The sequence below is a fragment of the Coptis chinensis genome, chromosome 6 (genome assembly GCF_015680905.1).
Source record: "Coptis chinensis isolate HL-2020 chromosome 6, ASM1568090v1, whole genome shotgun sequence".
In the NCBI taxonomy this organism is placed as follows: Eukaryota; Viridiplantae; Streptophyta; class Magnoliopsida; order Ranunculales; family Ranunculaceae; genus Coptis; species Coptis chinensis.
The window spans coordinates 866,349-888,839 of NC_141461.1; the positions used below are offsets into that span (position 1 = coordinate 866,349).

The 22,491-nt window shown below is 38.9% G+C and overlaps 2 protein-coding genes and 2 long non-coding RNA genes across 5 annotated transcripts; 2 read left to right on the forward strand and 2 right to left on the reverse strand.

Moving 5' to 3' along the window:
* The first annotated feature begins 1,907 nt into the window (after positions 1-1,907).
* On the forward strand, positions 1,908-3,145 carry LOC147490503 (uncharacterized). The gene is made up of 2 exons (XM_086564791.1): positions 1,908-2,635; positions 2,922-3,145. The coding sequence occupies exon 1, from the start codon at positions 1,957-1,959 to the stop codon at positions 2,611-2,613; it is 657 nt and encodes a 218-aa protein (XP_086420917.1). The 5' UTR covers positions 1,908-1,956; the 3' UTR covers positions 2,614-2,635; positions 2,922-3,145.
* Positions 2,122-16,229, reverse strand: LOC147490504 (uncharacterized). The gene is made up of 2 exons (XR_015197912.1): positions 16,120-16,229; positions 2,122-2,350 (listed from the first exon to the last, which is right to left on the reverse strand). It is a non-coding gene; the product is annotated as an uncharacterized LOC147490504 (long non-coding RNA).
* Positions 9,146-9,602, reverse strand: LOC147490505 (uncharacterized). Of its 2 annotated transcripts, none has more exons than XR_015197359.1 (3): positions 9,531-9,602; positions 9,358-9,438; positions 9,146-9,284 (listed from the first exon to the last, which is right to left on the reverse strand). It is a non-coding gene; the product is annotated as an uncharacterized LOC147490505 (long non-coding RNA). The 2 variants fall into 2 exon arrangements; XR_015197358.1 differs by having other exon boundaries at positions 9,148-9,222.
* Positions 15,705-16,924, forward strand: LOC147490506 (uncharacterized). The gene is made up of 2 exons (XM_086564792.1): positions 15,705-16,398; positions 16,705-16,924. Exon 1 carries the CDS (start codon positions 15,726-15,728, stop codon positions 16,374-16,376), a length of 651 nt encoding a protein of 216 aa, XP_086420918.1. The 5' UTR covers positions 15,705-15,725; the 3' UTR covers positions 16,377-16,398; positions 16,705-16,924.
* Positions 16,925-22,491: the final 5,567 nt, after the last annotated feature.

A 22,491-nucleotide genomic window follows, 5' to 3' on the forward strand; every position in this document is an offset into this window, starting at 1 on the left:
ATATAGCTTGGTGTAGAGCCCGTAGGGCCTCATTCGATGGCTGGCTACCATTGTAGTTCACAAGTTGTGACATGACACTTTCAAGTGAGCTCAAATAGTGTGATGGTTAACTAAAAGCTGCTGGATGACACTGGATCAGATTTACAATTCAACAAAGGCTGTTGGGTTTGGGCCTATAGGTAAAAGGCTTAAAGGGTATGTGTTTTGACTATTCATCGTCGGCCGTAGGCACAGGTAACCCTAATCTCTAATATATCAACTGATTTCATTGCATAGAAACTATAGAACTGTCTAAAAGAGAAAAACTTTGCATTTTGCTAGCTACCTATCACCTATGTACCTTTGCATGGGAAATTAGCATAAAGTAAGAGTTCAAGAGTGTACCATTTTTATTATGTAGTAAATGCCTAAATAATAGACCAAACACCTATATGTATAGGTATATTTGCAAGATTCACTTCAAAGTCCACTGATTCGACTGTAACAATAACTTTGGAGATACTAGGATGAATGATCCGATCACACGATGAACTCGTGGGTTAACTTGACCAATCCCATATCAATCCATCTTGGTGAAATTCGAGATGACTTAGTGAGATAATAAACCATGTCATTGTAAACGTCTGTCGGTGTGAATATAGAAGCAATGCCGGCTTGTCTATTAGGCAACTTAGGCGGCCGCTTAAGGCCTCACATTGTGGAAGGCCTCAAATTTCTTAAACATCCTCATACATATTCACTTATTCTATGCTTTTACTAGCATTGTTTTGGGACTAAAAGGATACCACCATCATTCGATAAAGGTTTACAACAAAACCTCTCTCCACACACTAAATTTCAGGGAGATCATTAATGGTATTGGGTACAAAAGCTAGTAGTCCACCATCATATGTTGTATCTTGAGGTTTATCTTTAATCATATGCTTATAAGTGGCAGTTCAATCATAAGTGCAACACTATCTTAATTTTCCAAGAGGGTGTCCTTATTAAAGTAAAACTCTAACTTGAAAAAAAAAAAAAAAAAAAAAACCAAAGAAAGTTTTAACTTCCAACGTACTCCACCTTTCTCCAAAGGCTCCACTTATCTCTACCTGTGGGGTTGGGTTATTTTTATTTTTATTTTTTTTATGTGAAAATTTTATTGATAATGATACTGAATTTTATAAATAATTAGGACAAACGTGCAACAAATTGCAAGTCCTTTCTGAATGGCAAATCATTTTTGCAAGTCCTTTCTGAATGACAAATCCTATCCTCATGAATAAAAACACGTTAGAACCAGCTGTCATTACATTATTGTCAAAACTAAACGGAATGAAACAATATTGGTTAGTTTTAACGAAGTTTTTTTTAAGTCTTTCAAATACTTTCTCTCTGTTTGTATATTTCATCTTTTGAATGCCAAATTCGGAAAAATATTCGATTTGGTATACAGTTGGAACTTAGAAGACTAAGATTTGATTTTAGGTTAACAATACTTTTGCATTGTAATTCTATAAATTTCTTCCCAAAAGGTTCACATAAGAAAAAGGCCTCACATTTGGTTTCACCTAAGGGCTCAGCTCACCATGAGCAGGCCCTGTATAGAAGACAGAGGGGGCAGAGGGTCCAGCAGATCTTTGGGGAAGTTTGTCAATCAGCCACATTTTCTGCAATAAACAATTACATATATTATACAAGAGACGCTCGACGCTCCGTGACTTATTGGATATACAAGCAAAAAAGGCACTAAAGTCTATATCTTTGAGTCATATATTGTAATTGTAAAGAAAATGACAGATGTCTAACAAAGACCAATTCAGATCTCTCATTTACCTTGAGTGGTTTGGTAAAGTTTGAAATGTTTTACCAAGTTTTGTTAGGTAGAAAGTGGTTAATTGCTAAGCTATAAAAAGGAGTGACTTGTGAGAAGGGTTCCTTAGAAATTAGAATCATAACATTTTCCATTCTATAAACATGGGAAGTACGGGAGCAAAGAGGGGTTCAGCAACCTTTATGGTTGCTACTCTTGTAGTACTGATAGTTTCTCTTAGTCTACCATTAGAGATCAGTGCTGATTATCATTACTCTTCACCACCTCCTCCAGCACCCAAGAAATACTCACCACCACCACCAGTATACAAGTCACCACCACCTCCAGTGTACAAGTCACCACCACCTCCAGTTTACAAGTCCCCACCCCCACCAGTTTACAAGTCCCCCCCACCTCCAGTGTACAAGTCACCACCACCAGTGTACAAGTCACCTCCACCTCCAGTGTACAAGTCACCTCCACCTCCAGTTTACAAGTCCCCACCACCACCAGTCTATAAATCACCACCACCACCAACAGTGTACAAGTCCCCTCCACCTCCAGTGTACTTGTACAAGTCACCACCCCCACCAGTGTACAAGTCACCACCACCACCAGTCTATAAATCTCCACCACCCCCAAAGAAGGAATACAAATCACCTCCACCACCTACTCCAGTATACAAGTACAAGTCACCTCCACCACCAACTCCAGTTTACAAGTCGCCACCACCACCCACCCCAGTCTACAAATACAAGTCTCCCCCACCACCAACTCCAGTTTACAAGTACAAGTCACCACCTCCTCCTCACTATTACTAAGAAACCACCTTCGCAGAGCCTGGTGAGATTCTGAAATAGATATATATTTTCAAAGCAATGCTCTAGAATTTTTTTTTTTAAAAGGATTAATAGGGTTAGGCAGACCCTTACCTACATTAAAAGATTATAATCTTGCATAACTTCTCCTCTTACATCGTTTGTGTTTATCTCAGTTAATACACTAGTGAGAGGAGAACCATTATAGATAAAACTCTCGTCATGTAAAGAAAACTTTACCTATGGCAAATGTGTCAATGATTAATGTACGTACTTTTGCAATGCTAATAACTCGTTCCATTCTTTTGCAGGCAAGATGACTTCTTCATAGGCTGGCAATATATAATCAAAATAAAGAAAGGAGATGCACTTTTATTTGACGAGAGAACAACCGTTGTTTTATAGTATACTTAATGTTGAATCGAAGTTCTTTATTTGGATAAAATAAAATGGACAAAAGCATCTGATGTAATGCATTATTCATATGACAAGTTCATATCATATATGGAATTAATACAGGAGATTGTTCTCAAAACTATTGATGGATAGATTAAATTTACTGTAAACTCTGGTGTCAAGTGAGCGGAAGCTGTACTGGTGTCATATACCTTGTGTTACCGACTTACCGTACCAACCAACCAGCAGCCTTGTACAGTTGTACACAATCACTTATAAAGTCTAAGAATAAAATTATAAATATAAAGTGAACCAAAGCGACACGGATATCGTACTTGCAACAAGAAACATTGCAGAGACTTACAACAAGCCACATTACATGGAATCCGGTTGAATAGGAGACTAGATCATAGCAACCCCATAAATCACCAACCCTTCTGACGTTGTATGTTGTCATGGGTATTTCAAAGCGGATGACTTCATATAACGTCAAAATGGTATTTCTGTGGTGGATTGACTAGGTTGTTGAGTTACAACTTATAACGTAGGAGACATATGATTCGTTTTTCAGAAGTTAAAATGGATATCAATAAAATTACATAAGATTTTCGAGGAAAAAGCATGCATACGTGGTGAAAATTTGAAGCATGAGTTGACTAATTATTAGCACATACTAAAATTAGTTACACATGCATTTTAATTTTTAAATAATCTATTTGCGTCCTTCACTCCTTCTCAATCTGTCCAAACTTTGCATGTGTAGGAGACTAGGAGGCACCAAAATGACACAAAAATAAATACAAAGTCTAAAATGTTAAGGGGGTTATGAGGAAAATTGGGGTATGCCAAACCCACTCATAGGTCATGCAATAGTCTAACCTTTCATATGCGCCTACTAGAAGTCTACAATTGACCAATTCACAGCAGAAAACTCCAAAATTTTCTCTTTGGTTGATTACTATGATGATTTTCCAGTATTTTTTATTTTGATTAGTTGTACTTGTTTCGTGTATGGAAGGCAGTTTTTGAGATATAACTTTTGTCTTCACGTATCACTTTTAACTGAACTTCTCCATCAGTTTGAAAAAGACGTGTATGTGCATATATAGACTATATAATAGCGAGCAAGAAATAGTCTAGATGAAAGTATATATGCAACTTCAAGCAATGACATGACACAAATAACAGATGATATATTACAGGGTTAACTAGTGCAACTTAGGTATCTAGTCGAACGCAACTTAGGTATCTAGTCGAACGCTTTCCATGTACATACACTATAACAGAAAAGACATTTAAAATCACTCCATAAGTGATGTCAAAAATATACGATGTCACTTTTGTAAGTGATGTAACTGGTGGCGACGTGAAAAGTCAGGGTTTTCAACATCACTTTTTAAATAATGTCCACAAGTGATGTTACTTCACATCACTTTTTAATTGATGTCCACAAGTGATGTTATAACTTTGCATCACTTTTTAATCGATGTCCACAAGTGATGTTAAAACGTTGCATCACTTTTTAATCGATGTCTACAAGTGATGTTATAACGTTTAACATCACTTTTTAAGTGAAATCAATAAGGTCAATTAACATCACTTAAGAAGTGATGTTTCATTCAGATTCTAAATTACTTGTAAAGTGATGTGAAATAACTCTATAAATCACTTTAAAAGTGATGTCCCATTTATCAAAATAATAAAAAATAAATAAAATTGCCAATGTCATCCCAATATAATACCATTTTCCTGGTCATTTATCATCAAATAAAGATTTTATCATCAAATAAAGATGAAACGTATCTTAAAATCACATTCATCACACAAATATCATCTCCAATTAAAAATATTACACTATATACAAAAAATTGTAACGAGCCAACATAAACCAACAAAATCTAATTTGCGATGCCGAAATGAGTCAAAGAGAACCACAATCACCCAACTAAGAACCTATCACGGCTGACTTGATGCAATCAATTTAATCCAAGAACCTATCCACGACCCTAACAAATCACTCTTTTTTTTTTTTCTGCGATTATGAAACATTGTACTAGAAAATCAATGCGAGACTTGTACTCATGCAAGAATAGTTTGACAATGTCTGGATCTTCAAGAGAAACAAGATAGGCTATACAAGGAACAAAACCAGGCAGTCAGATAATGTACTTGATAGCATAACAACTTTTCCTACATCCATCTTACACAAACAAACCCTTGGAGACTCACCAAGAGAAATATTCTTCAAAGCACGTCTGGAGATATTAGCATGGTCAAAGATGTAAAGCTCAATACTCCTATTATTTTCAACCTAGAACATGTGATGCATTAAATGAAACGAGGAAGACCAAATGGATAGAGAATAAGAACAATCAAAGCAAATCTTGTTTTGATTTAATGATATTTATATTTGAAGATGTCATCTTGTGCTAAGGAATTGACTTTTATTTCCGAGTGAGAAGTTTTTCGATGAAAGAGCTGACATCATGAACAACATCGGGATCTGCAACCTCCATCATATCCATGATCTCCCCATCTCTAGGAAGAGTAAGCACCTTTGCAATGAATTCCTAAAAATTATCAAGTAGTAGTTAGAACTAATGAGTAACATTATTTGGTTCTGACATCTACACTATATGATAGCCGGGTCTTCCGGAATACCCTCCCAATATCGAGTAGGCAATTTAAGATCTCCTTATTTACTTAATTTAGAAACATTTCCCTCACTAAATTTAGAATAAGTCCCACTTTTATTAATATATCGTTGTTTTTCGGGAGACTTTGTCTCATTAGCTACTTACTTGTTCCCATAAATGATGCATCCAGGTTTTTTCTGACGCAAACTTATTCCAGCTTGTAAGACTAACAAAGATGTACTTTGTATTGATAAGAAATCAATATGGATCTACCTACATTTGAATGTATCATAAAGGCCTTCGAGCTTTAACCCTTGAAAACAAAGTACTGCAAGTAGAAAGAAGCAACATATCCCTAGTGAACCAGCAAGAAAAAGATAGAGGAGCTATGCTAGGCTCTCTTTGAATCTGCAGAGACATACTCAATTGAGTGAAACGTTTATTAAATGGAACAAAAAGTGTTTGTTGGCAAAGAAAAGAAAGAACCTTATAAATGAGACTGCAGAAGACATATGCCATAACATCTTTATAAATAACAGATGTAGTGCATCCTGATATGATGCAATAGACGACTAGCTGCAAGAGAGGGTGAACCAGTGTTGTCGCGTCGAACAGTCCTGCACGTCCAGCTTGGCTATATGTCAAAGGTAGTAATACATAAATTATATTTTGGGCAAAAAGAGGAGAGCGCAAGGAAAAATATCAGATCCATAGTGCACTTTGTATATGACAAGAATTTATAACTTGGAAGAAGGTTTTAATCAATGGAATGAGGAAAATATGGACTGAACAAACAATGTCGACACTCGTTGTTATGTTCCAAGGTTAAAATAGGATATTAAAAATACAACTTTTTGCTAAATTATAATTCAGTAGCAAAGAAACTGATGAGCATCAAAAAGATACTCTGGTAAGGGAGCATGGTTAAAGAATATAAGGAGTACAGTAAGAATGTTGCAAATATGGAACTGAAAAGGCAGTTTACCTCAAGTGATGGAACTGATTTCAACTACATACATGATACACCGTAGAAAATATGTTATAAGAAACAAAAACCTTTTTCGACCACATTGACTACGTTTTTTTTCAACTAACTGTCTTAGATCTTTGCAAATAGTTTCAACGTGGTTTGGAAGATCAAATGACTGGTATCCATTTCAAACAAGATTTAGGCCATTGTGGAGCTATGCAGGATTGAGCATAATTGAGAGATTGTCAATGTGGGAAGTAAACTATATTATTAATAATTGATGAGCCTTTCTCTTCTTTTGATGAATGCTAATTGTATGCTTATAAGTTTTTTTTTCAATCATATTCTTAATATTTCTCACTCAATCAAAGGGGGGAAAACACACACACACAGGGTAACTAGGTGAAATTCAGTAAGGGATCCTGAATCCCAAGAAATGAATGTAAGAGACACAATCCATCTAAAGTCAATAATAAATTTGAAAAGAAATGAGTACACGTCTTTCAAGAGCTTTTTCTTTTGGTTGCGAGAGCTCCAAATAACAGCGCGAGAGATTAAATATAAAGCGGTTTGTCGTAAGAGAAGCGGCCCGGGGTTCCATCCGTATCGAGCGTTCATTATCTTTCAACGAGGGCGGCGATTTGAACCAGCCATAATTCCAATAACTTGCGGGAAAAAAAAGACTCACCAATGCTTTGGAATGGTGAACAATTTTATTAGAAAACTTAGAAGTAATCTAGAATAGGAGGTTAGTTTGTACGAGAGAATCCAAAGAAGATTCAACAGTTGCACAAAAACATATATGGAATGAACATTTATAAAAACTCAGTGGCCACTTGGAACAAGATTATAAAGCAACAGAAAGGTAGTTTTTCCCTGGATTGAACTTGGGTAGAAGATCTATTTCTCTTCAAGATAAACGAGTGAAAAAAATGAAAAGAAGAAAAAAAAAAATGTTTGACACCCAGGTTTATGAGTTGATTCCCTTGGTTGTACGTATAATGAATTTATGAATCTGAAGAAACAAGTGAAATCAGCCATCACAAAATCAACTTTACCACTAAAGACCCACTTCAATACTAGATACTACATGGTAATGTCAATGTGTGTAGACATAAAAAGCATATCCAAAAGTGTGAAGAAGGAAGCTCTGAATCTATCAAACAATAGTGGCACTAATTAAAGGGAGCCCATAAGATCCCAAATAAGTCACATATTCACCATAACAAAACAGAATAGGTATACCTACGAAAACCATTAAGCATTTGTGTTGCTTACTTAAAATTCTAGTTAATTGATCCGGGGATCGTACCCTGCATTGTTGGTGTGTTGAAATTCTGAACTCAAATTGTCTTTAAATGTCGTTGAGCTCAACCCCGTGATTCCAGCTGTGCAAAGATTGGAACCATTTATCAGTAAATTCTAGTGCATAAACTAAAAGAAAAGATAACTTGAGCAATAATAACTTATTAAAAAAAAAAAGGTGGACAAGCAATAATCAATAAAATGATAAAAGGCATATTTCGTGTATCACATACCTTTATTGCACCATTAGAAGCAATAGCACTTAACGATAATGTAGTCAAGAAAGTGCACAAGCCACAAAAGGAGACTAACAATAACGAGTCCAGTATGCTAGCCATACCAACTATCCTGAAAAGGGAAGAGGGTAGTATTTTTCCATTAACACTACTAGAGAGCACGTTTAAAAAATGAAAAACAACAACAAAGAAAAGCAAAAGATCATTATCTAAGGCAGAACCTCGGTTGTTTGTTCTCCTCACCATTCTTGCCTTGATCCCTTCGAATGGCGTCGACCACAAGAGTTCTCACTTTACAACCCTTTATATTGTATGTCATACCACCTATTTTGTTCTACTTCTTCAAATCATTTTAATACCTTATCCAAGGTTAAATTCCTTTCCGTCATTGTCTCTTTCAGTAGCATACATACTAATCTTTCTTCAAAGCAGGTGAATCATTCGATAGGATTAGTTGTATCATATCCACAAGAAGGTTCCTATACAATGATCGAGAATCCTAACTTGACCATATATTACAACCCTTAACATTCTTTCTTAATTTCTGAAAATAGAATTGGACACACCAACTGATCTACTAACTTATACATGCAAAGTCTACCATTATGAACTAATACGGATAATAATTAATAGCATAGGGTAGATGTTATTTACCAAGAAAATCGGATAAAATAGATGATTCCCATTATATTTTGCAAGCATGGTACAAATAGACCCATCAAAGTCCCCAATGTAATTCCAGTTGGCTGCAAGATAAATCATATTTCATCCATCAAAAACACATGGAAAAGATTTTAAAGTCAGCAAAAGTGCAAAACTACAATATATTTTATATTTTGACTGGTAATCCCTAATTACATCAGGGTACCTCTTGGGTAACGCCTTCCCACCTAAACATAAGATTGGATTCTGACACAATTTCTCATCGATAAACAATCAGAATTGACCTTCTTTACTTGAAGAACGACAATGTCAACTGGATGGGCATTTGGTGTAAGTGACTCAAGCAACCCTTCATGGTACACAGACATGAGAGGAATGTCCTTTCCATTGGAGTCGAGGAGACCAACTGCCAAAGGTATGAACATGGGTACTTTCACTTGCTGGCCAGGGGTTGGAGAAACCTCTTGACTGGAAAAAGATAAATCATAAACATAATTGAAACTACAAACATTCCTACTGTATATAACAACATTATGTGTACCTAAATCTCAAGGAATAAGTGTTGGCTTCGGGACAAAAAGATGATGTAACCTTCACAATAGGCGTGCCCGCTTGAGAGTACCTATAATTTATGATTACATTACAAAACCAAAAGCACCAACAATAATGTTAACAAGTAGAGACTGAACATAACAAGAAGGGGCGCGGACATACCATAATAAGAAATTCTGGAAGTTCGCATCATTTGAATCCTATATGGAAGTAAACAAATCTTCACAAGTAGCAGCCTATCCATCATGCCTCTTAAAGTAGAGATCCATTCCCTAGAACACATAGAGTGTACGTCATCACTCCATAAAAAATAGTTAGTACAATAACATCATTCGGAAGTAGCACAGAATCCACATTTGTGTAAATGTACATATAGCTATAATGCGACAAGATAAACATTTCAGGTTAAGGAAAATCCATGTTCATACTTTTCGAAAACCTCGACTCCCAAGCAAAGTTTTGTACATCCTGACAACTTCAGCTCTCTATTAAGCACAAATACAAATGAAGAATCAAATAATGCAAACTATAATTATCAAACTAATTCCTAAAAATTATCAAGTACATTGTGTGAGTTCGGTTTCTTCTAAAATACTTAGCTCAAATCAATACAGTAAACTAAAAGCTATGATCTTCTCTTTTAAGAAAGCTAATGGTGGCGTAGTGACGCGACTGTTATTCAGTCAATGATACAAGAAGGAAAACTCACCATAGATCGGAGGAAGAGTTCCCAAAGTTAGGCTTTCAAACTCAATAGATTGTATTTGGTACTTTCCAATGTAATCTGCAAATATTGGTTCTACCGTGCTCTTTATCATACCACATATAGCCTGTACATAACAAGATCGAACAACAAGTAATAAGAGAGGAAGAATAACCAACCAAAACAACATGTAATCCATATCTCAGTTTCCAGTACAAGGCATGAGGTATAGTTGTGCATATACTTATTAATTGATTATCTGAACTTAAAAGCACCTTATCGAGGTAGGGCCACATATAAGATAGAAACTTATTCAACCAGTCCACCTAAAAAGATCACAAAAAGGAAATCAGTCACTGTGTGGAAAGAAAAGACCGTAAGTCCAAAATATCGGTAAGTGCACAACAAGAAATGAAAAAATCTCCATTAACTTCAATACTCACTCTATCATAATCCGGATTTTTTATCCATTGAGGAATCTCATCCAAAAGATCGTGCAAGGCATTTGAATCCAATTCATGAAGTGGTTTGATGATAGGGTCCTGCCATGTAGGTTTCAAGTGAATATTAATCATACTAAAAGATTCACCGGTAAGAACATTTGCAGCACTAACTAGGGAACCGTACCATTCTTAAGTCTTAACTAAATAACATACTTCTAGAGGGAACACATATATCTTGATTGAGGTTTTAGGTGATGCAATAGGATGAGGACAATATACATGGCTGGGTTCAAGAATTTTTCGGGTACGTGTCGGCATTTCGAAGATGGTATATTTATTTGGTTTGAAATATTCTTCCAATTACCACGAACAAGACAATCATAAGCGAGAGAGCCCATAGATCCCTACAAGACCAGCCTTTTCTCATACCGCATAGCTAGCGGTCGGCAATAAAAATGTCTTGTCCCCGATTTCATAAACAAAAATCAATGTGAATGCGGCAATGAAACCTGACTTTGTAATTGCTTCTAAGATTGCTGAAAGACTCCCTTTTGCAAAAGCAATAGCGACGGAGACAGGTGAGAGGCGTGTTATGGGCGAGAACTAGTAAGATTGAGATCTTTATTAAAGAAATATATCATATCACTCTGAAAACAACCAATACCATCTAATTTTCAATCGGCAGAAAAGCAAAACCAACCTTTTTTAATCAAGAATATTCTAAAGTAAGAATGAGAGGAAACCGAAATCAAAGTAAACAGATCGAGACTTCGAGAGTGACCTTACCTAGTTCATTAGCGATGTCACACCGCAAATTGGAGAAGATGACAAGAGGAACCCAAAATGTTTTCAGAAGTTGGAGGCTAGATTGAAATAGAAGATGGATGAAGAGGATAACCAGTTTTCTCCGTTTGTTTTTGGTTGGACTATTTTTGGTGCAAGAAAAGAGTCCAGATGTTTTTTATTTTCTAATTTTTGTTTAAAGGTGGCTAGTCTAGCAAACCAATCGCGCACCTGTTTCATTTATATTTTTCACGGTATTTTTCTAACTAATTAACTTAATTAAAATTAAAAGGAGCTATATTAATAATAACACTTATGGAAATCAAATTATAAGTGATTTCGAAAACTTGGCAAAGTCACTTTTAAAGTGATGTTGAATACATAGATATTACATCACTTTATAAGTAACACTTCTGTTGAATGTGACACCTTTAAAGTGATGTTGAATACATAGATATTATATCACTTTATAAGTGACACAGTGAGTGACATAAAAAAGTGTTACTACATCACTTATTAAAATGATGTTGTACAACTCTACTATATCAGCTTTTGAAATAAGTGATGTTAAAAAAAAATTGTGATAATTATTACATCACATGCTGAGAAAAGTGATGTCATAGCTTTTATATGACATAATTTCACTGAAAGTGATGTAAAATTAGTGATATCATATGTCATATTTGTTGTAGAAAGTACATACTTACCACCTTCGGCTTCACTAAACGAAGTCTCATAAAGATTTTTAGTCAACTTTGTTGCCAACTTGCATCTATTTGCAAAATCTTCAACTTTTACCAACTTAGCTCGCTCCATCTCGAGCTGACGTCCAGATCGCTATTTTCTGAAGCCAATCCGAACTTCTCCACAGCTAAATCGTCTGATTTTTTCTTCAAAAACATCCAAGTCAAACTCACTAAGGTCAATAGTTTTAGAGAGAGATGGACCATCCATCGCCACCTTTCTATCACAAGTTCCTACAGTCCCCACATTATCAGCAACATCACCGACCTTCCTTTTCAAATTTGGCGGTCAAATTGCCACAGTCACCTCCTCCAGCTTAAAGAAAGAGTCTTACGGGTGCGAAGAGGCGTTCCCGATCATTTCACCCCGGGGCGTTTGCTACGTGAGCATGGCGTCAAATTATTTCTAGCATTCGAACTACCCCCAAGGCTACCACCAGTCCTCATCCGAGCTGAAAGACACACACCTCTCGGTTCGTTCACAGCAGCTTCAGCCACCTTGTTCCCTATGACAAAATCCGAATCAGAGTCTGAATCATTCACAAGTAAAGGATGTCTAGTCATTACCTTATATGCTTCCCACGTGTGAACTTAAACTCTCATAAGTTCGCCCCAATGAACAGGAATTAACTAATGAGAGGGGGCTATGTGAGGGGCTAATATACACAACTAATGTATATTATACACGTGTCCATCACAACTCATTAAGATAGCACTCCCCCCCTCATAACAGCTCGCTTCATAGCGAACCAAACTGTCTCTCTGTCACGAACTGACACCATCAAAAGACACCTTTACATTCCCCCGACGAACTCGTGACAAATCGCTTCACAGAGAACCAACAAACTCACTTCACCTAACGACCTCATACACTCACCCCCACGACCTCACTTCAAAGTGACTCGAGTCGAATGGACGACCTCGTCCTGGAGTGACCTCTATAGTGCTCGCTCACCCTGTTCCATAACGGCTAGTAACATACACTTTTACTGATGCATTCAAGGTCGCAGCTTCAGTCGCGCACCTCATCAATCGCCATAACTCGCTATCATGACCTAAATACCAGGATCTAACCTGACGCTAAAGAAGAGGAATGACCGCCAATGTTTTCTATATAAAGGAGACAGGAACTACGTCTGACCTGATTCAAGTCCCCCCCCCCCATGAGAGAACTTGATACGTAGGCAGTTCGTCCATATGAATTCGGTCAAACCTAATCAACCATTCTATCTCCTCCAAATTACCTACACTTGTAAGGTTAGACGAAACCTAACCTTTACACACTTATAGGTATATGTATATTTGCAAGATTCACTTCAAAGTCCGATTCGATTTGTAATAGTAACTTTGGAGATACTAGGATGAATGATCCGATCACAGTGAACTTGTGGGTTAACTTCAACCAATCCCATATCAATCCATCTTGGTTGAATTTCGAGTTGACTCAGTGAGATAATAAACCATGTCATCGTAAACGTCTGTCGATGTGAATATAGAAGCAATGCCGGCTTGTCCATTAGGCAACTTTTAGGCAGCCATTTAAGGTCTGACATTGTGGAAGGCCTCAAATTCCTTAAACATCCTCATACATATTCACTTATTCTATGCTTTTACTAGCATTGTTTTGGGACTAAAAGGATACCACCGTCATTCCATAAAGGTTTACAACAAAACCTCTCTCCACACACTAAATTTAGGGAGATCATTAATGGTATTGGGTACAAAATCTAGTAGTCCACCATCATATGTTGTATCTTGAGGTTTATCTTTAATCCTATGCTTGTAAGTGGCAATTAAGTCATAAGTGCAACACTATCTTAATTTCCCAGGAGGGTGTCATTATTAAAGTAAGACTCTAACTTGAAAAAAAATAAGATCAAAGAAAGCTTTAATTAACTTCCAATGTACCTTTCTTCTTCTCCATAGGCTCCACTTATCTCTCCCCTGGGTTTTTTTTTTTTTTTTTTTTTTTTTTTTTTTGGGTTATGTGAAAATTTTATTGATAATGATAATGAGTTTTACAAATGATTAGGACAAACGTACAACAAGTTGCGCTGCAAGTCTTTTCTGAATGGCAAATCCTATCCTCCTGAATACAAACTCGTTAGAGCCAGCTATCATTACATTATTGTCCATAACTTTCTGCAACTTCTTAAGGAGCTCAACAGACTGTTGTGCCAAGAAACCAAAAGTGTCAAAACTGAACGGAATGAAACAATACATAACTAGTAAATTTGCGTTTAATACCCGTTTTATATACGTTTTATACATTTTTACGTATAATATGAATAATAAGGCGAACGTTTCAAACCTAGGGATTAGTACACGAATTTTATGATCTAGACTTATAATTGCCGAAAAATAAGGTCTGTATTTTTTAAATGAAAAAAAAACATACTATAAAAGGTATGATGCAACTTCAAAATAGAAGGTTTTGAAAATCCACTTAAGTTAGAAACTTCCATACCTAAAGAATATCGAAGAACTAAAGTGTTAGCAAGTAAATATATATGAAAAATTGAGTTATGCGTGTAGTTAATGAGCAATTCTGACAAATTATTACTTTCTAAACTTGTAATGCGACAAAATATATCCGATTTTTTCCGTATTATACCCGTATAAAAGACGAATTGTATGTTTGGCATTTTTTCGCTTTTTTTGCGAATTTTTAAACGTATTATTATTCAAAATTTCAGATTTTTGGCGAATAATTTTCGTATCGATTTTTGTTGTCCGTGAATTTACTAGCTATGAAACAATCTTTGGTTAGCCTTAATGAATTTTTTTTAAGTCTTTCAAATACTCTTTCTCTGTTTCTATATTTCATCTTTTGAATGCCAACTTGAGGAAAAATATTGATTTGGTATACACAGTTGGAACTTAGAAGACTAAGATTGGTCATTAGATGATTTTAGGTTTAACAATACTTTTGCCTTGTAATTCTATAAATTTCTTCCTAAAGGTTCACATAAGAAAAATGCCTCACATTTGGTTTTCGCTTTAAAATTTGAGTCCAATGGCTCCTATCCCTTTAAAAATAGTGTTAAAGTCAATAAAGTAAATTTAAAAGTCAATAAAAGTAAATTAAAGTCAACATATTTTATTTTATCTATCTACATTTTTTTCTACTATATATAGAGAGTAAAATAGATAGAAAAAAAAAATTTTCAGATATATACATAGAAAAATAATGATAGAGTAAAATATGTTGACTTTAGCTCTATTTTGTTGACTTTAACTCTATTTTATTGATTTTAACACTACTTTTAAAGGGATAGGGAGCTATTGGACTCAGCCTAAGGCCTCAGCTCACCTTGAGCAGGCCCTGTATAGAAGACCGAGGGGGGCAGAGGGTCCAGCAGATCTTTGGGGAAGTTTGTCAATCAGCTACATTTTCTGCAATAACCAATTACTTGTACAAGAGACGCTCCGTGACTTATTGCATATACAAGCAAACACGGCACTAAAGTGATAAAGTCTATATCATTGAGTCATGTATTGTAATTGTAAAGAAAATGACAGCTGTCTAACAAAGACCAATTCAGATTTCTCATTTACCTTGAGGGGTTTGGTAAAGTTTGAAATGTTTTACCACGTTTAGTTAGGTAGAAAGTGGTAAATTGCTAAGCTATAAAAAGGTGTGAGAAGGGTTCCTTAGAATCATAACATTTTCCATTCTATAAATATGGGAAGTACGGGAGCAAAGAGGGGTTCAGCAATCTCTATGGTTGCTACTCTTGTAGTACTGATAGTTTCTCTTAGTCTACCATTAGAGATTACAGCTGATTATCACTACTCTTCACCACCTCCTCCAGCACCCAAGAAATACTCACCACCACCACCAGTATACAAGTCCCCTCCACCGCCAGTCTATAAGTCACCACCACCTCCAGTTTACAAGTCCCCACCCCCACCAGTTTACAAGTCCCCCCCACCTCCAGTGTACAAGTCACCTCCACCTCCAGTGTACAAGTCACCTCCACCTCCAGTTTACAAGTCCCCACCACCACCAGTCTATAAATCACCACCACCACCAAAGTACAAGTCACCACCACCAACAGTGTACAAGTCCCCTCCACCTCCAGTGTACAAGTCACCACCCCCACCAGTCTACAAGTCACCACCACCACCAGTCTACAAATCTCCACCACCCCCAAAGAAGGAATACAAATCACCTCCACCACCTACTCCAGTATACAAGTACAAGTCACCTCCACCACCAACTCCAGTTTACAAGTCGCCACCACCACCCACCCCAGTCTACAAATACAAGTCTCCCCCACCACCAACTCCAGTTTACAAGTACAAGTCACCACCTCCTCCTCACTATTACTAAGAAACCACCTACGCAGAGCCTGGTGAGATTCTGAAATAGATATATATTTTCAAAGCAATGCCCTAGAAAACTTTTTTTTTTAAAAGGATTATTAGGGTTAGGCAGACCCTTACCTGCATTAAAAGATTATAATCTTACATAACTTCTCCTCTTACATTGTTTGTGTTTATCTCAGTTAACACACTAGTGAGAGGAGGACCATTATGGATAAAACTCTCATCAACATGTAAAGAAAACTTTACCTATGGCAAATGTGTCAATGATTAATGTACGTAGTTCATTATAGACAACTTTTGCAATGCTAATAACTCGTTCCATTCTTTTGCAGGCAAGATGACTTCTTCATAGGCTGGCAATAATCAAAATAAAGAAAGGAGATGCACTTTTATTTGACGAGAGAACAACCGTTGTTTTATAGTATACTTAATGTTGAATCGAAGTTCTTTATTTGGATAAAATAAAATGGACAAAAGCATATGATGTAATGCATTATTCATATGACAAGTTCATATCATATATGGAATTAATACAGGAGATTGTTCTCAAAACTATTGATGGATAGATTAAATTTACTGTAAACTCTGGTGTCAAGTGAGCGGAAGCTGTGTGTCATATACCTTGTGTTACCGACTTACCGTACCAACCAACCAGCAGCCTTGTACAGTTGTATACAATCACTTATAAAGTCTAAGAATAAAAATATAAATATAAAGTGAACCAAAGCGACACGGATATCGTACTTGCAACAAGAAACATTGCAGAGACTTACAACAAGCCACATTACATGGAATCCGGTTGAATAGGAGACTAGATCATAGCAACCTCATAAATCACCAACCCTTCTGACGTTGTATGCTGTCATGGGTATTTCAAAGCGGATGACTTCATATAACGTCAAAATGGTATTTCTGTGGTGGATTGACTAGGTTGTTGAGTTACAACTTATAACCAGTAGGAGACATATGATTCGTTTTTCAGAAGTTAAAATGGATATCAATAAAATTACATAAGATTTTCGAGGAAAAAGCATGCATGCGTGGTGAAAATTTGAAGCATGAGTTGACTAATTATTAGCACATAGTAAAATTAGTTACACATGCATTTTAATTTTTAAATAATCTATTTGCGTCCTTCACTCCTTCTCAATCTGTCGAAACTTTGCATGTGTAGGAGACTAGGAGGCACCAAAATGACACAAAAATAAATACAGAGTCTAAAATGTTAAGGGGGTTATGAGGAAAATTGGGGTATGCCAAACCCACTCATAGGTCATGCAATAGTCTAACCTTTCATATGCGCCTGCTACAAGTCTACAATTGACCAATTGACAGCAGAAAACTCCAAAATTTTCTCTTTGGTTGATTACTATGATGATTTTCCAGTATTTTTTATTTTGATTAGTTGTACTTGTTTCGTGTATGGAAGGATTGGAAGGCAGTTTTTGAGATATAACTTTTGTCTTCACGTATCACTTTGAACTGAACTTCTCCATCAATTTGAAAAAGACGTGTATGTGTATATATAGACTATATAATAGCGAGCAAGAAATAGTCTAGATGCAAGTATGCAACTTCAAGCAATGACGTGACACAAATAACAGAGGATATATTACAGGGTTAACTAGTGCAACTTAGGTATCTAGTCGAACACTTCCCATGTAAAGCATAATAATGTTGCAAAGAAAAACGGAACACGTACCACAGATAGGAGTGCGCCTTTCGGGAGTAAAATCGTAAAGATGCAGTTACTGGTTTGATTTTAAAGATGGAGATAATGCGTACTGTAACTCCAAAATCTGAAGTAAGAAAGACGTAACTATTAAAGCAAGCAACGCCGAAAATAACTTTAGAGTTTCGAGCATCCTGATGTTTGTGTGGATCCAGAAAGTGATAACACACATAGGTATGTGTAAAGGTGTGATTTAGCTTTCCCTTACACACAGTCAATTGGGGACTGGAATGGGTTGTTGGATGGACCGAGCTCGTTTTAGGAGCGAACTGCCTACGTATCTTGCTCTTGGATTTTGTGGGGGAGAGCAAAATCAGGTCTGGCGTAGTTCATATATAGGAGAGGTATTTATAGAAATTGAGAGTGTATCCTTGCCCACTACGTGTAAAGGGTGTCCCAAATGAGGGGTGGAGATCAGGATAGCATGTGAGAACTGTCGTCATAGGTCTGCTGTAATGATGTGGAGTGGCAGTCTGTACAAGTACTTGCGGCAGTGGCCACTAGCTGACGGCCAAGATTTGTGCAAGTACATCTTTAGTCATGATTGCTTCTGGAAGGGATATCTGAGCTACTTCCTAGCGTAGTTCGCGTGATGCTGCGACCTGTCTATAGCGCTCTATTAGCTCATGGATGCGACCTGGAACCATAAATCGGTGTGTCATTTCCACCATGTTAGGCACGTGCTTTGGATAGAGAATATCACTCCCCACCGGCCCCTCTCGGTGGGTTGTGAACGACTGCCGAGAGAGATCCAGATAGCCAGCGCGGGGAATGCTAGAGGTGGAAATTCCCAACGATCTGTGGGGAATGGCTCATGCTCACCATGTGAGCTGGTGGGTGTGGACGTTTTGGCGTGTTTGGCGCGTGGCGGGGATCCGGCGATTCGAGAAAAGAAACGTGCGCCCGCGTTTTGGGATGTGAAAAAAGGGACGGTTGGTTGGAAGTCGTGTGCAGCTAGGGGTGGGGTGTAATCATGATGCCTTGGAAACTGGAGGGGCGGTTGCTCAAAAATTTCGCTGGCTCTTTTGAAACTTCATTTGGCTGCTTCATCTGGTAGAAACTACTTCATTACCGCATCATCCTTCAGCTTAGTCTTCTGCCATTGTTGAACTCCTTCTTCTTATTTCATGCTTAGCCTCTGTTCTAGAGTTGTTAGGATAACCTGTTAGTTACTAGTGGCTAGACCTGTTAGGATTAGAAGAAAAATGTCTGATTCCGACGACACTCGATCTAATAAGGTTTGTGAAGTTTCTCTTGGCTGGGATGACAAAGAGGAAGAGAAAGATGAGTCTGTGTGTGGGGTGGTTGAGGGTGATGATGAAGATGAGGCGGTTGAGGGGGCTAATAGTGAGAAAGATGTGGCTCGATCTGCGTCTGTAGTTGCTGAAGCAAGCACTTCAGGTCGCTATGAGAGGTCGTCTTCGAGCGAGCTGTCGCCTAGGGCTGTGGATAGACATGCTTTGAGGGCATTCCCATATTTGAGAGAGAAATATGGGATAACCGTGAGCGGTCTGGAGATCCATGAGCCTGACCAGAACGCTCTGGTTTATAGCGATAGGTACACCCCACCAAATCATGGGGTGATCATCGTGGAGTGGTGGTACCGAGGGCGCATATGACGATACCTCTTCTCCAATTTGGTTTGTGAGTTCCTGAACGCCGCGGGCAAAGGCTCGTTCAGTTTGTGGGTAACATGTGGCGATTGTTCAAGGTTTTGACCCATCAATGCCGGCCGGTGAAGTACCGAATAGAGGTCACGATGTTATCGAAAGCACTACCTCTTTAAAGCGATCTCGGTCGCTGAACTTTAGCTTGCAAACTCGAAGCTCTATTTGTCGGCGTTTTGGATGGTAAAGAGTAACGAAGTCGCGGATAATAAGCGACGCCGCTTGTTGGAAGCTACTGTGCTAGCGGGTTCAGTGTGGACAATAAAACATGCGACTTTACTGGTGGGTACCAGTGCGTTGTCTGATAATATCAAATTTGCCTTGGTTGATCTTATAATTAAATTTGTTTCGTTTTGTTATGCATGCGTGATATCCATTTGGAAAAGGGGTCGAGCCGACGGGTGATCGAGAAGTTCGCTAGGCTGACGCGAGCTGAGAAACGAGCAAAGCTACCGGAAGTTGCTCATTTCTTTGAAGAACGTGGAGGACCCGCAATTAGGGAGAAAAGGCAAGTGCAAAAAGCCAGAGCGCGGGGTAAGGTGAGCGGGAGGACGTCGAAGAAACCTGTGATGGAGAAGCGTAGGAGTGATCTGGTTACGAGGGAAGATAGGCACCGAGGTCGTGTCGGGGTGAAGCGACCCGCTGGAAGTGCTGGGGCCTCTGGGTCTGGAGCGGGGAGGGGCCGAGAGGATGCTCCATTCGATGTGGAGGACGTTCTCTTCGAAGTCCTGGAGTCTCGACCTACAAAGGTTGCGAGGGTGGCTGAGACCGCACTGGGGGGCGGTGAAGTGCGAATGGGGGGAAGGGCGGCTCGCAACTCGAGGGCAAGACCGATGCCCAACTTCAGCGTCCTAGGTGAGGACGCCCCGGAGGTTGCCCCGGAGGTCGCTCAACCTAGGGTTGTTGGAGATCCCTCTGGCAAGATGAAGGGGAAGGTTGGTGTGAGAGAGACTAGTAAGGGGCACTCTAGTACTGGAAAAGACGAGCTGGAGCGCAACCTGATGTACATAGATGAGGTGACCGGGAAGAAGCGCTATGTGAGGAGGTCGGACTGCAGCTACAAGTCCGCACCCATAGCTGCTTGCTTGCTAGAGGGGATGACCCTGGATGGTGATAGGAAGGACTTGGATGCTAAGGAGCTGGAGTCGAATCTGAGGGGGATGGATAAGGCGATGTGTCTGGTAAGTAACCTTTGCGCTCAACTTGACTGTGTTATCGCGTTACATGTTGTTGTTTGATACTAACGCTGATATATCAGGCGAAGTTGTCGCAGATTGATCATTGGGGTACCGGTTGAAGACGGCCGCTTGTGATCATTGAACCGAGAAGGCGGACGCTGAGTCATTTGAGGACGCCAATTTGCCGAATCTGCGAAATGCGGCAACAGCCCGAGAAGGCCGAATCGATCTACCGAGGTTCAAATTCACCATACGACTCGAGAAGACCTCGCAGTGAATGAGTCGATCGGGTTGAAGCATGAGGTGGAGGCGTTGAGGGGCGACTAGTCATCGGCCAACACCTATGTTGAACGATGTAAGACTTCCACCCCAAGTTTAAAAAGGCCTATCTCACCATCCGTGCTGAGGTGGAGGAACTGGAGAAGAAGCTGGATGACCTGCAGGAAGAGCGGGAACGCCGAACTTCGGGAGAACTCGAAGGCGAACTGCCTGAAGATGCTGGCCTTGTTCCTGCAGTCGGGCCTTCCCCCCTCACTGGTGTGATGAGTGAACAGCTTCAGGGGTCCGACGAGCTCAACGTGGTTGCTGTTGAGGCAGTTGTGGTGTCCTCTGGTGATCCGAGCTCCGTCTCTGTGTTGAATGTCGCTCTTGGCGAAGATCTTGACGATATTATTTAGAAAGCTCGTTGTTGTGTGTGGTTGTAATGGGCCTCTGGCCGTAAACAATAGAGCTGGTTTCCTGGGTTGACCTGGGTAGCTCGTTTTTCTGCTTTGCCATTGATTATGATACTTAGTGACTAACTGTGCTGGATTTCCTGAGTGTTCTCAGCAGCACGGTTAGTCTGTGAACTGGGGCGTCCCTGATGTCGTTAGGTCGCTCCTTTTATGAATGTGAACCTTGTTGCTTTTGCTTTCTATACTAAGTCTTATGTATGATATGAATGTTTGCATTTGTAAGCATATGCGTGCAGTCACGATTTAAACGGTGCAGGTCGCACGTTTCTATTAGGTCGCCCGGGCGTTCTGTACTCTGGAGCTGTTTGAGCTACAGTGCGTGCGTGGCACGTGTTGGAATGTGGGCGGTCGGGAGATATAAAATGATGGCTGCCAGGTGGGCTGGCGTTTGGTGTCTCGATGCCATAATGGTGTGCCTTGGGAAGAGACGTTTCGTGGGCATAAATATGACTGGTCTTGGGAGAGCAACGGCATTTGCTCTTCTTGTTCTTCTTCCTTCGGCTGTTTCTCTTCCCTCTTGTTTTTGCTTCGCTTTCCTTTCTCGCTTACTCAGGTACGTTTCTCTTTTCTTCTTTTAGATCGTGAAGATGGTTAGTGACCGCTCTAACCAGCTTCCTTTTGTTTTCTGTGTTCAGCTTCTCTTATGGCTAGGTGCTTTCCGTACGTCAGGGGAGAAGGGAGTGTAAGAGAGAGTTCCCCTCTGCTCATGGAGGAGATGGAGTTCCATCCTCATGTGCATGGGGACCGTGGCAAGAGGAAAGCTGTGGCGTCTGGGGGCAAGAAGAGCAAGCGATCTAGGGGATCGTAG

Excerpts from the sequence above, each read along its gene's own strand:
- LOC147490503 (XM_086564791.1), top strand. The coding sequence starts at position 1,957 with ATGGGAAGTACGGGAGCAAAGAGGGGTTCAGCAACCTTTATGGTTGCT.
- LOC147490506 (XM_086564792.1), top strand. The coding sequence starts at position 15,726 with ATGGGAAGTACGGGAGCAAAGAGGGGTTCAGCAATCTCTATGGTTGCT.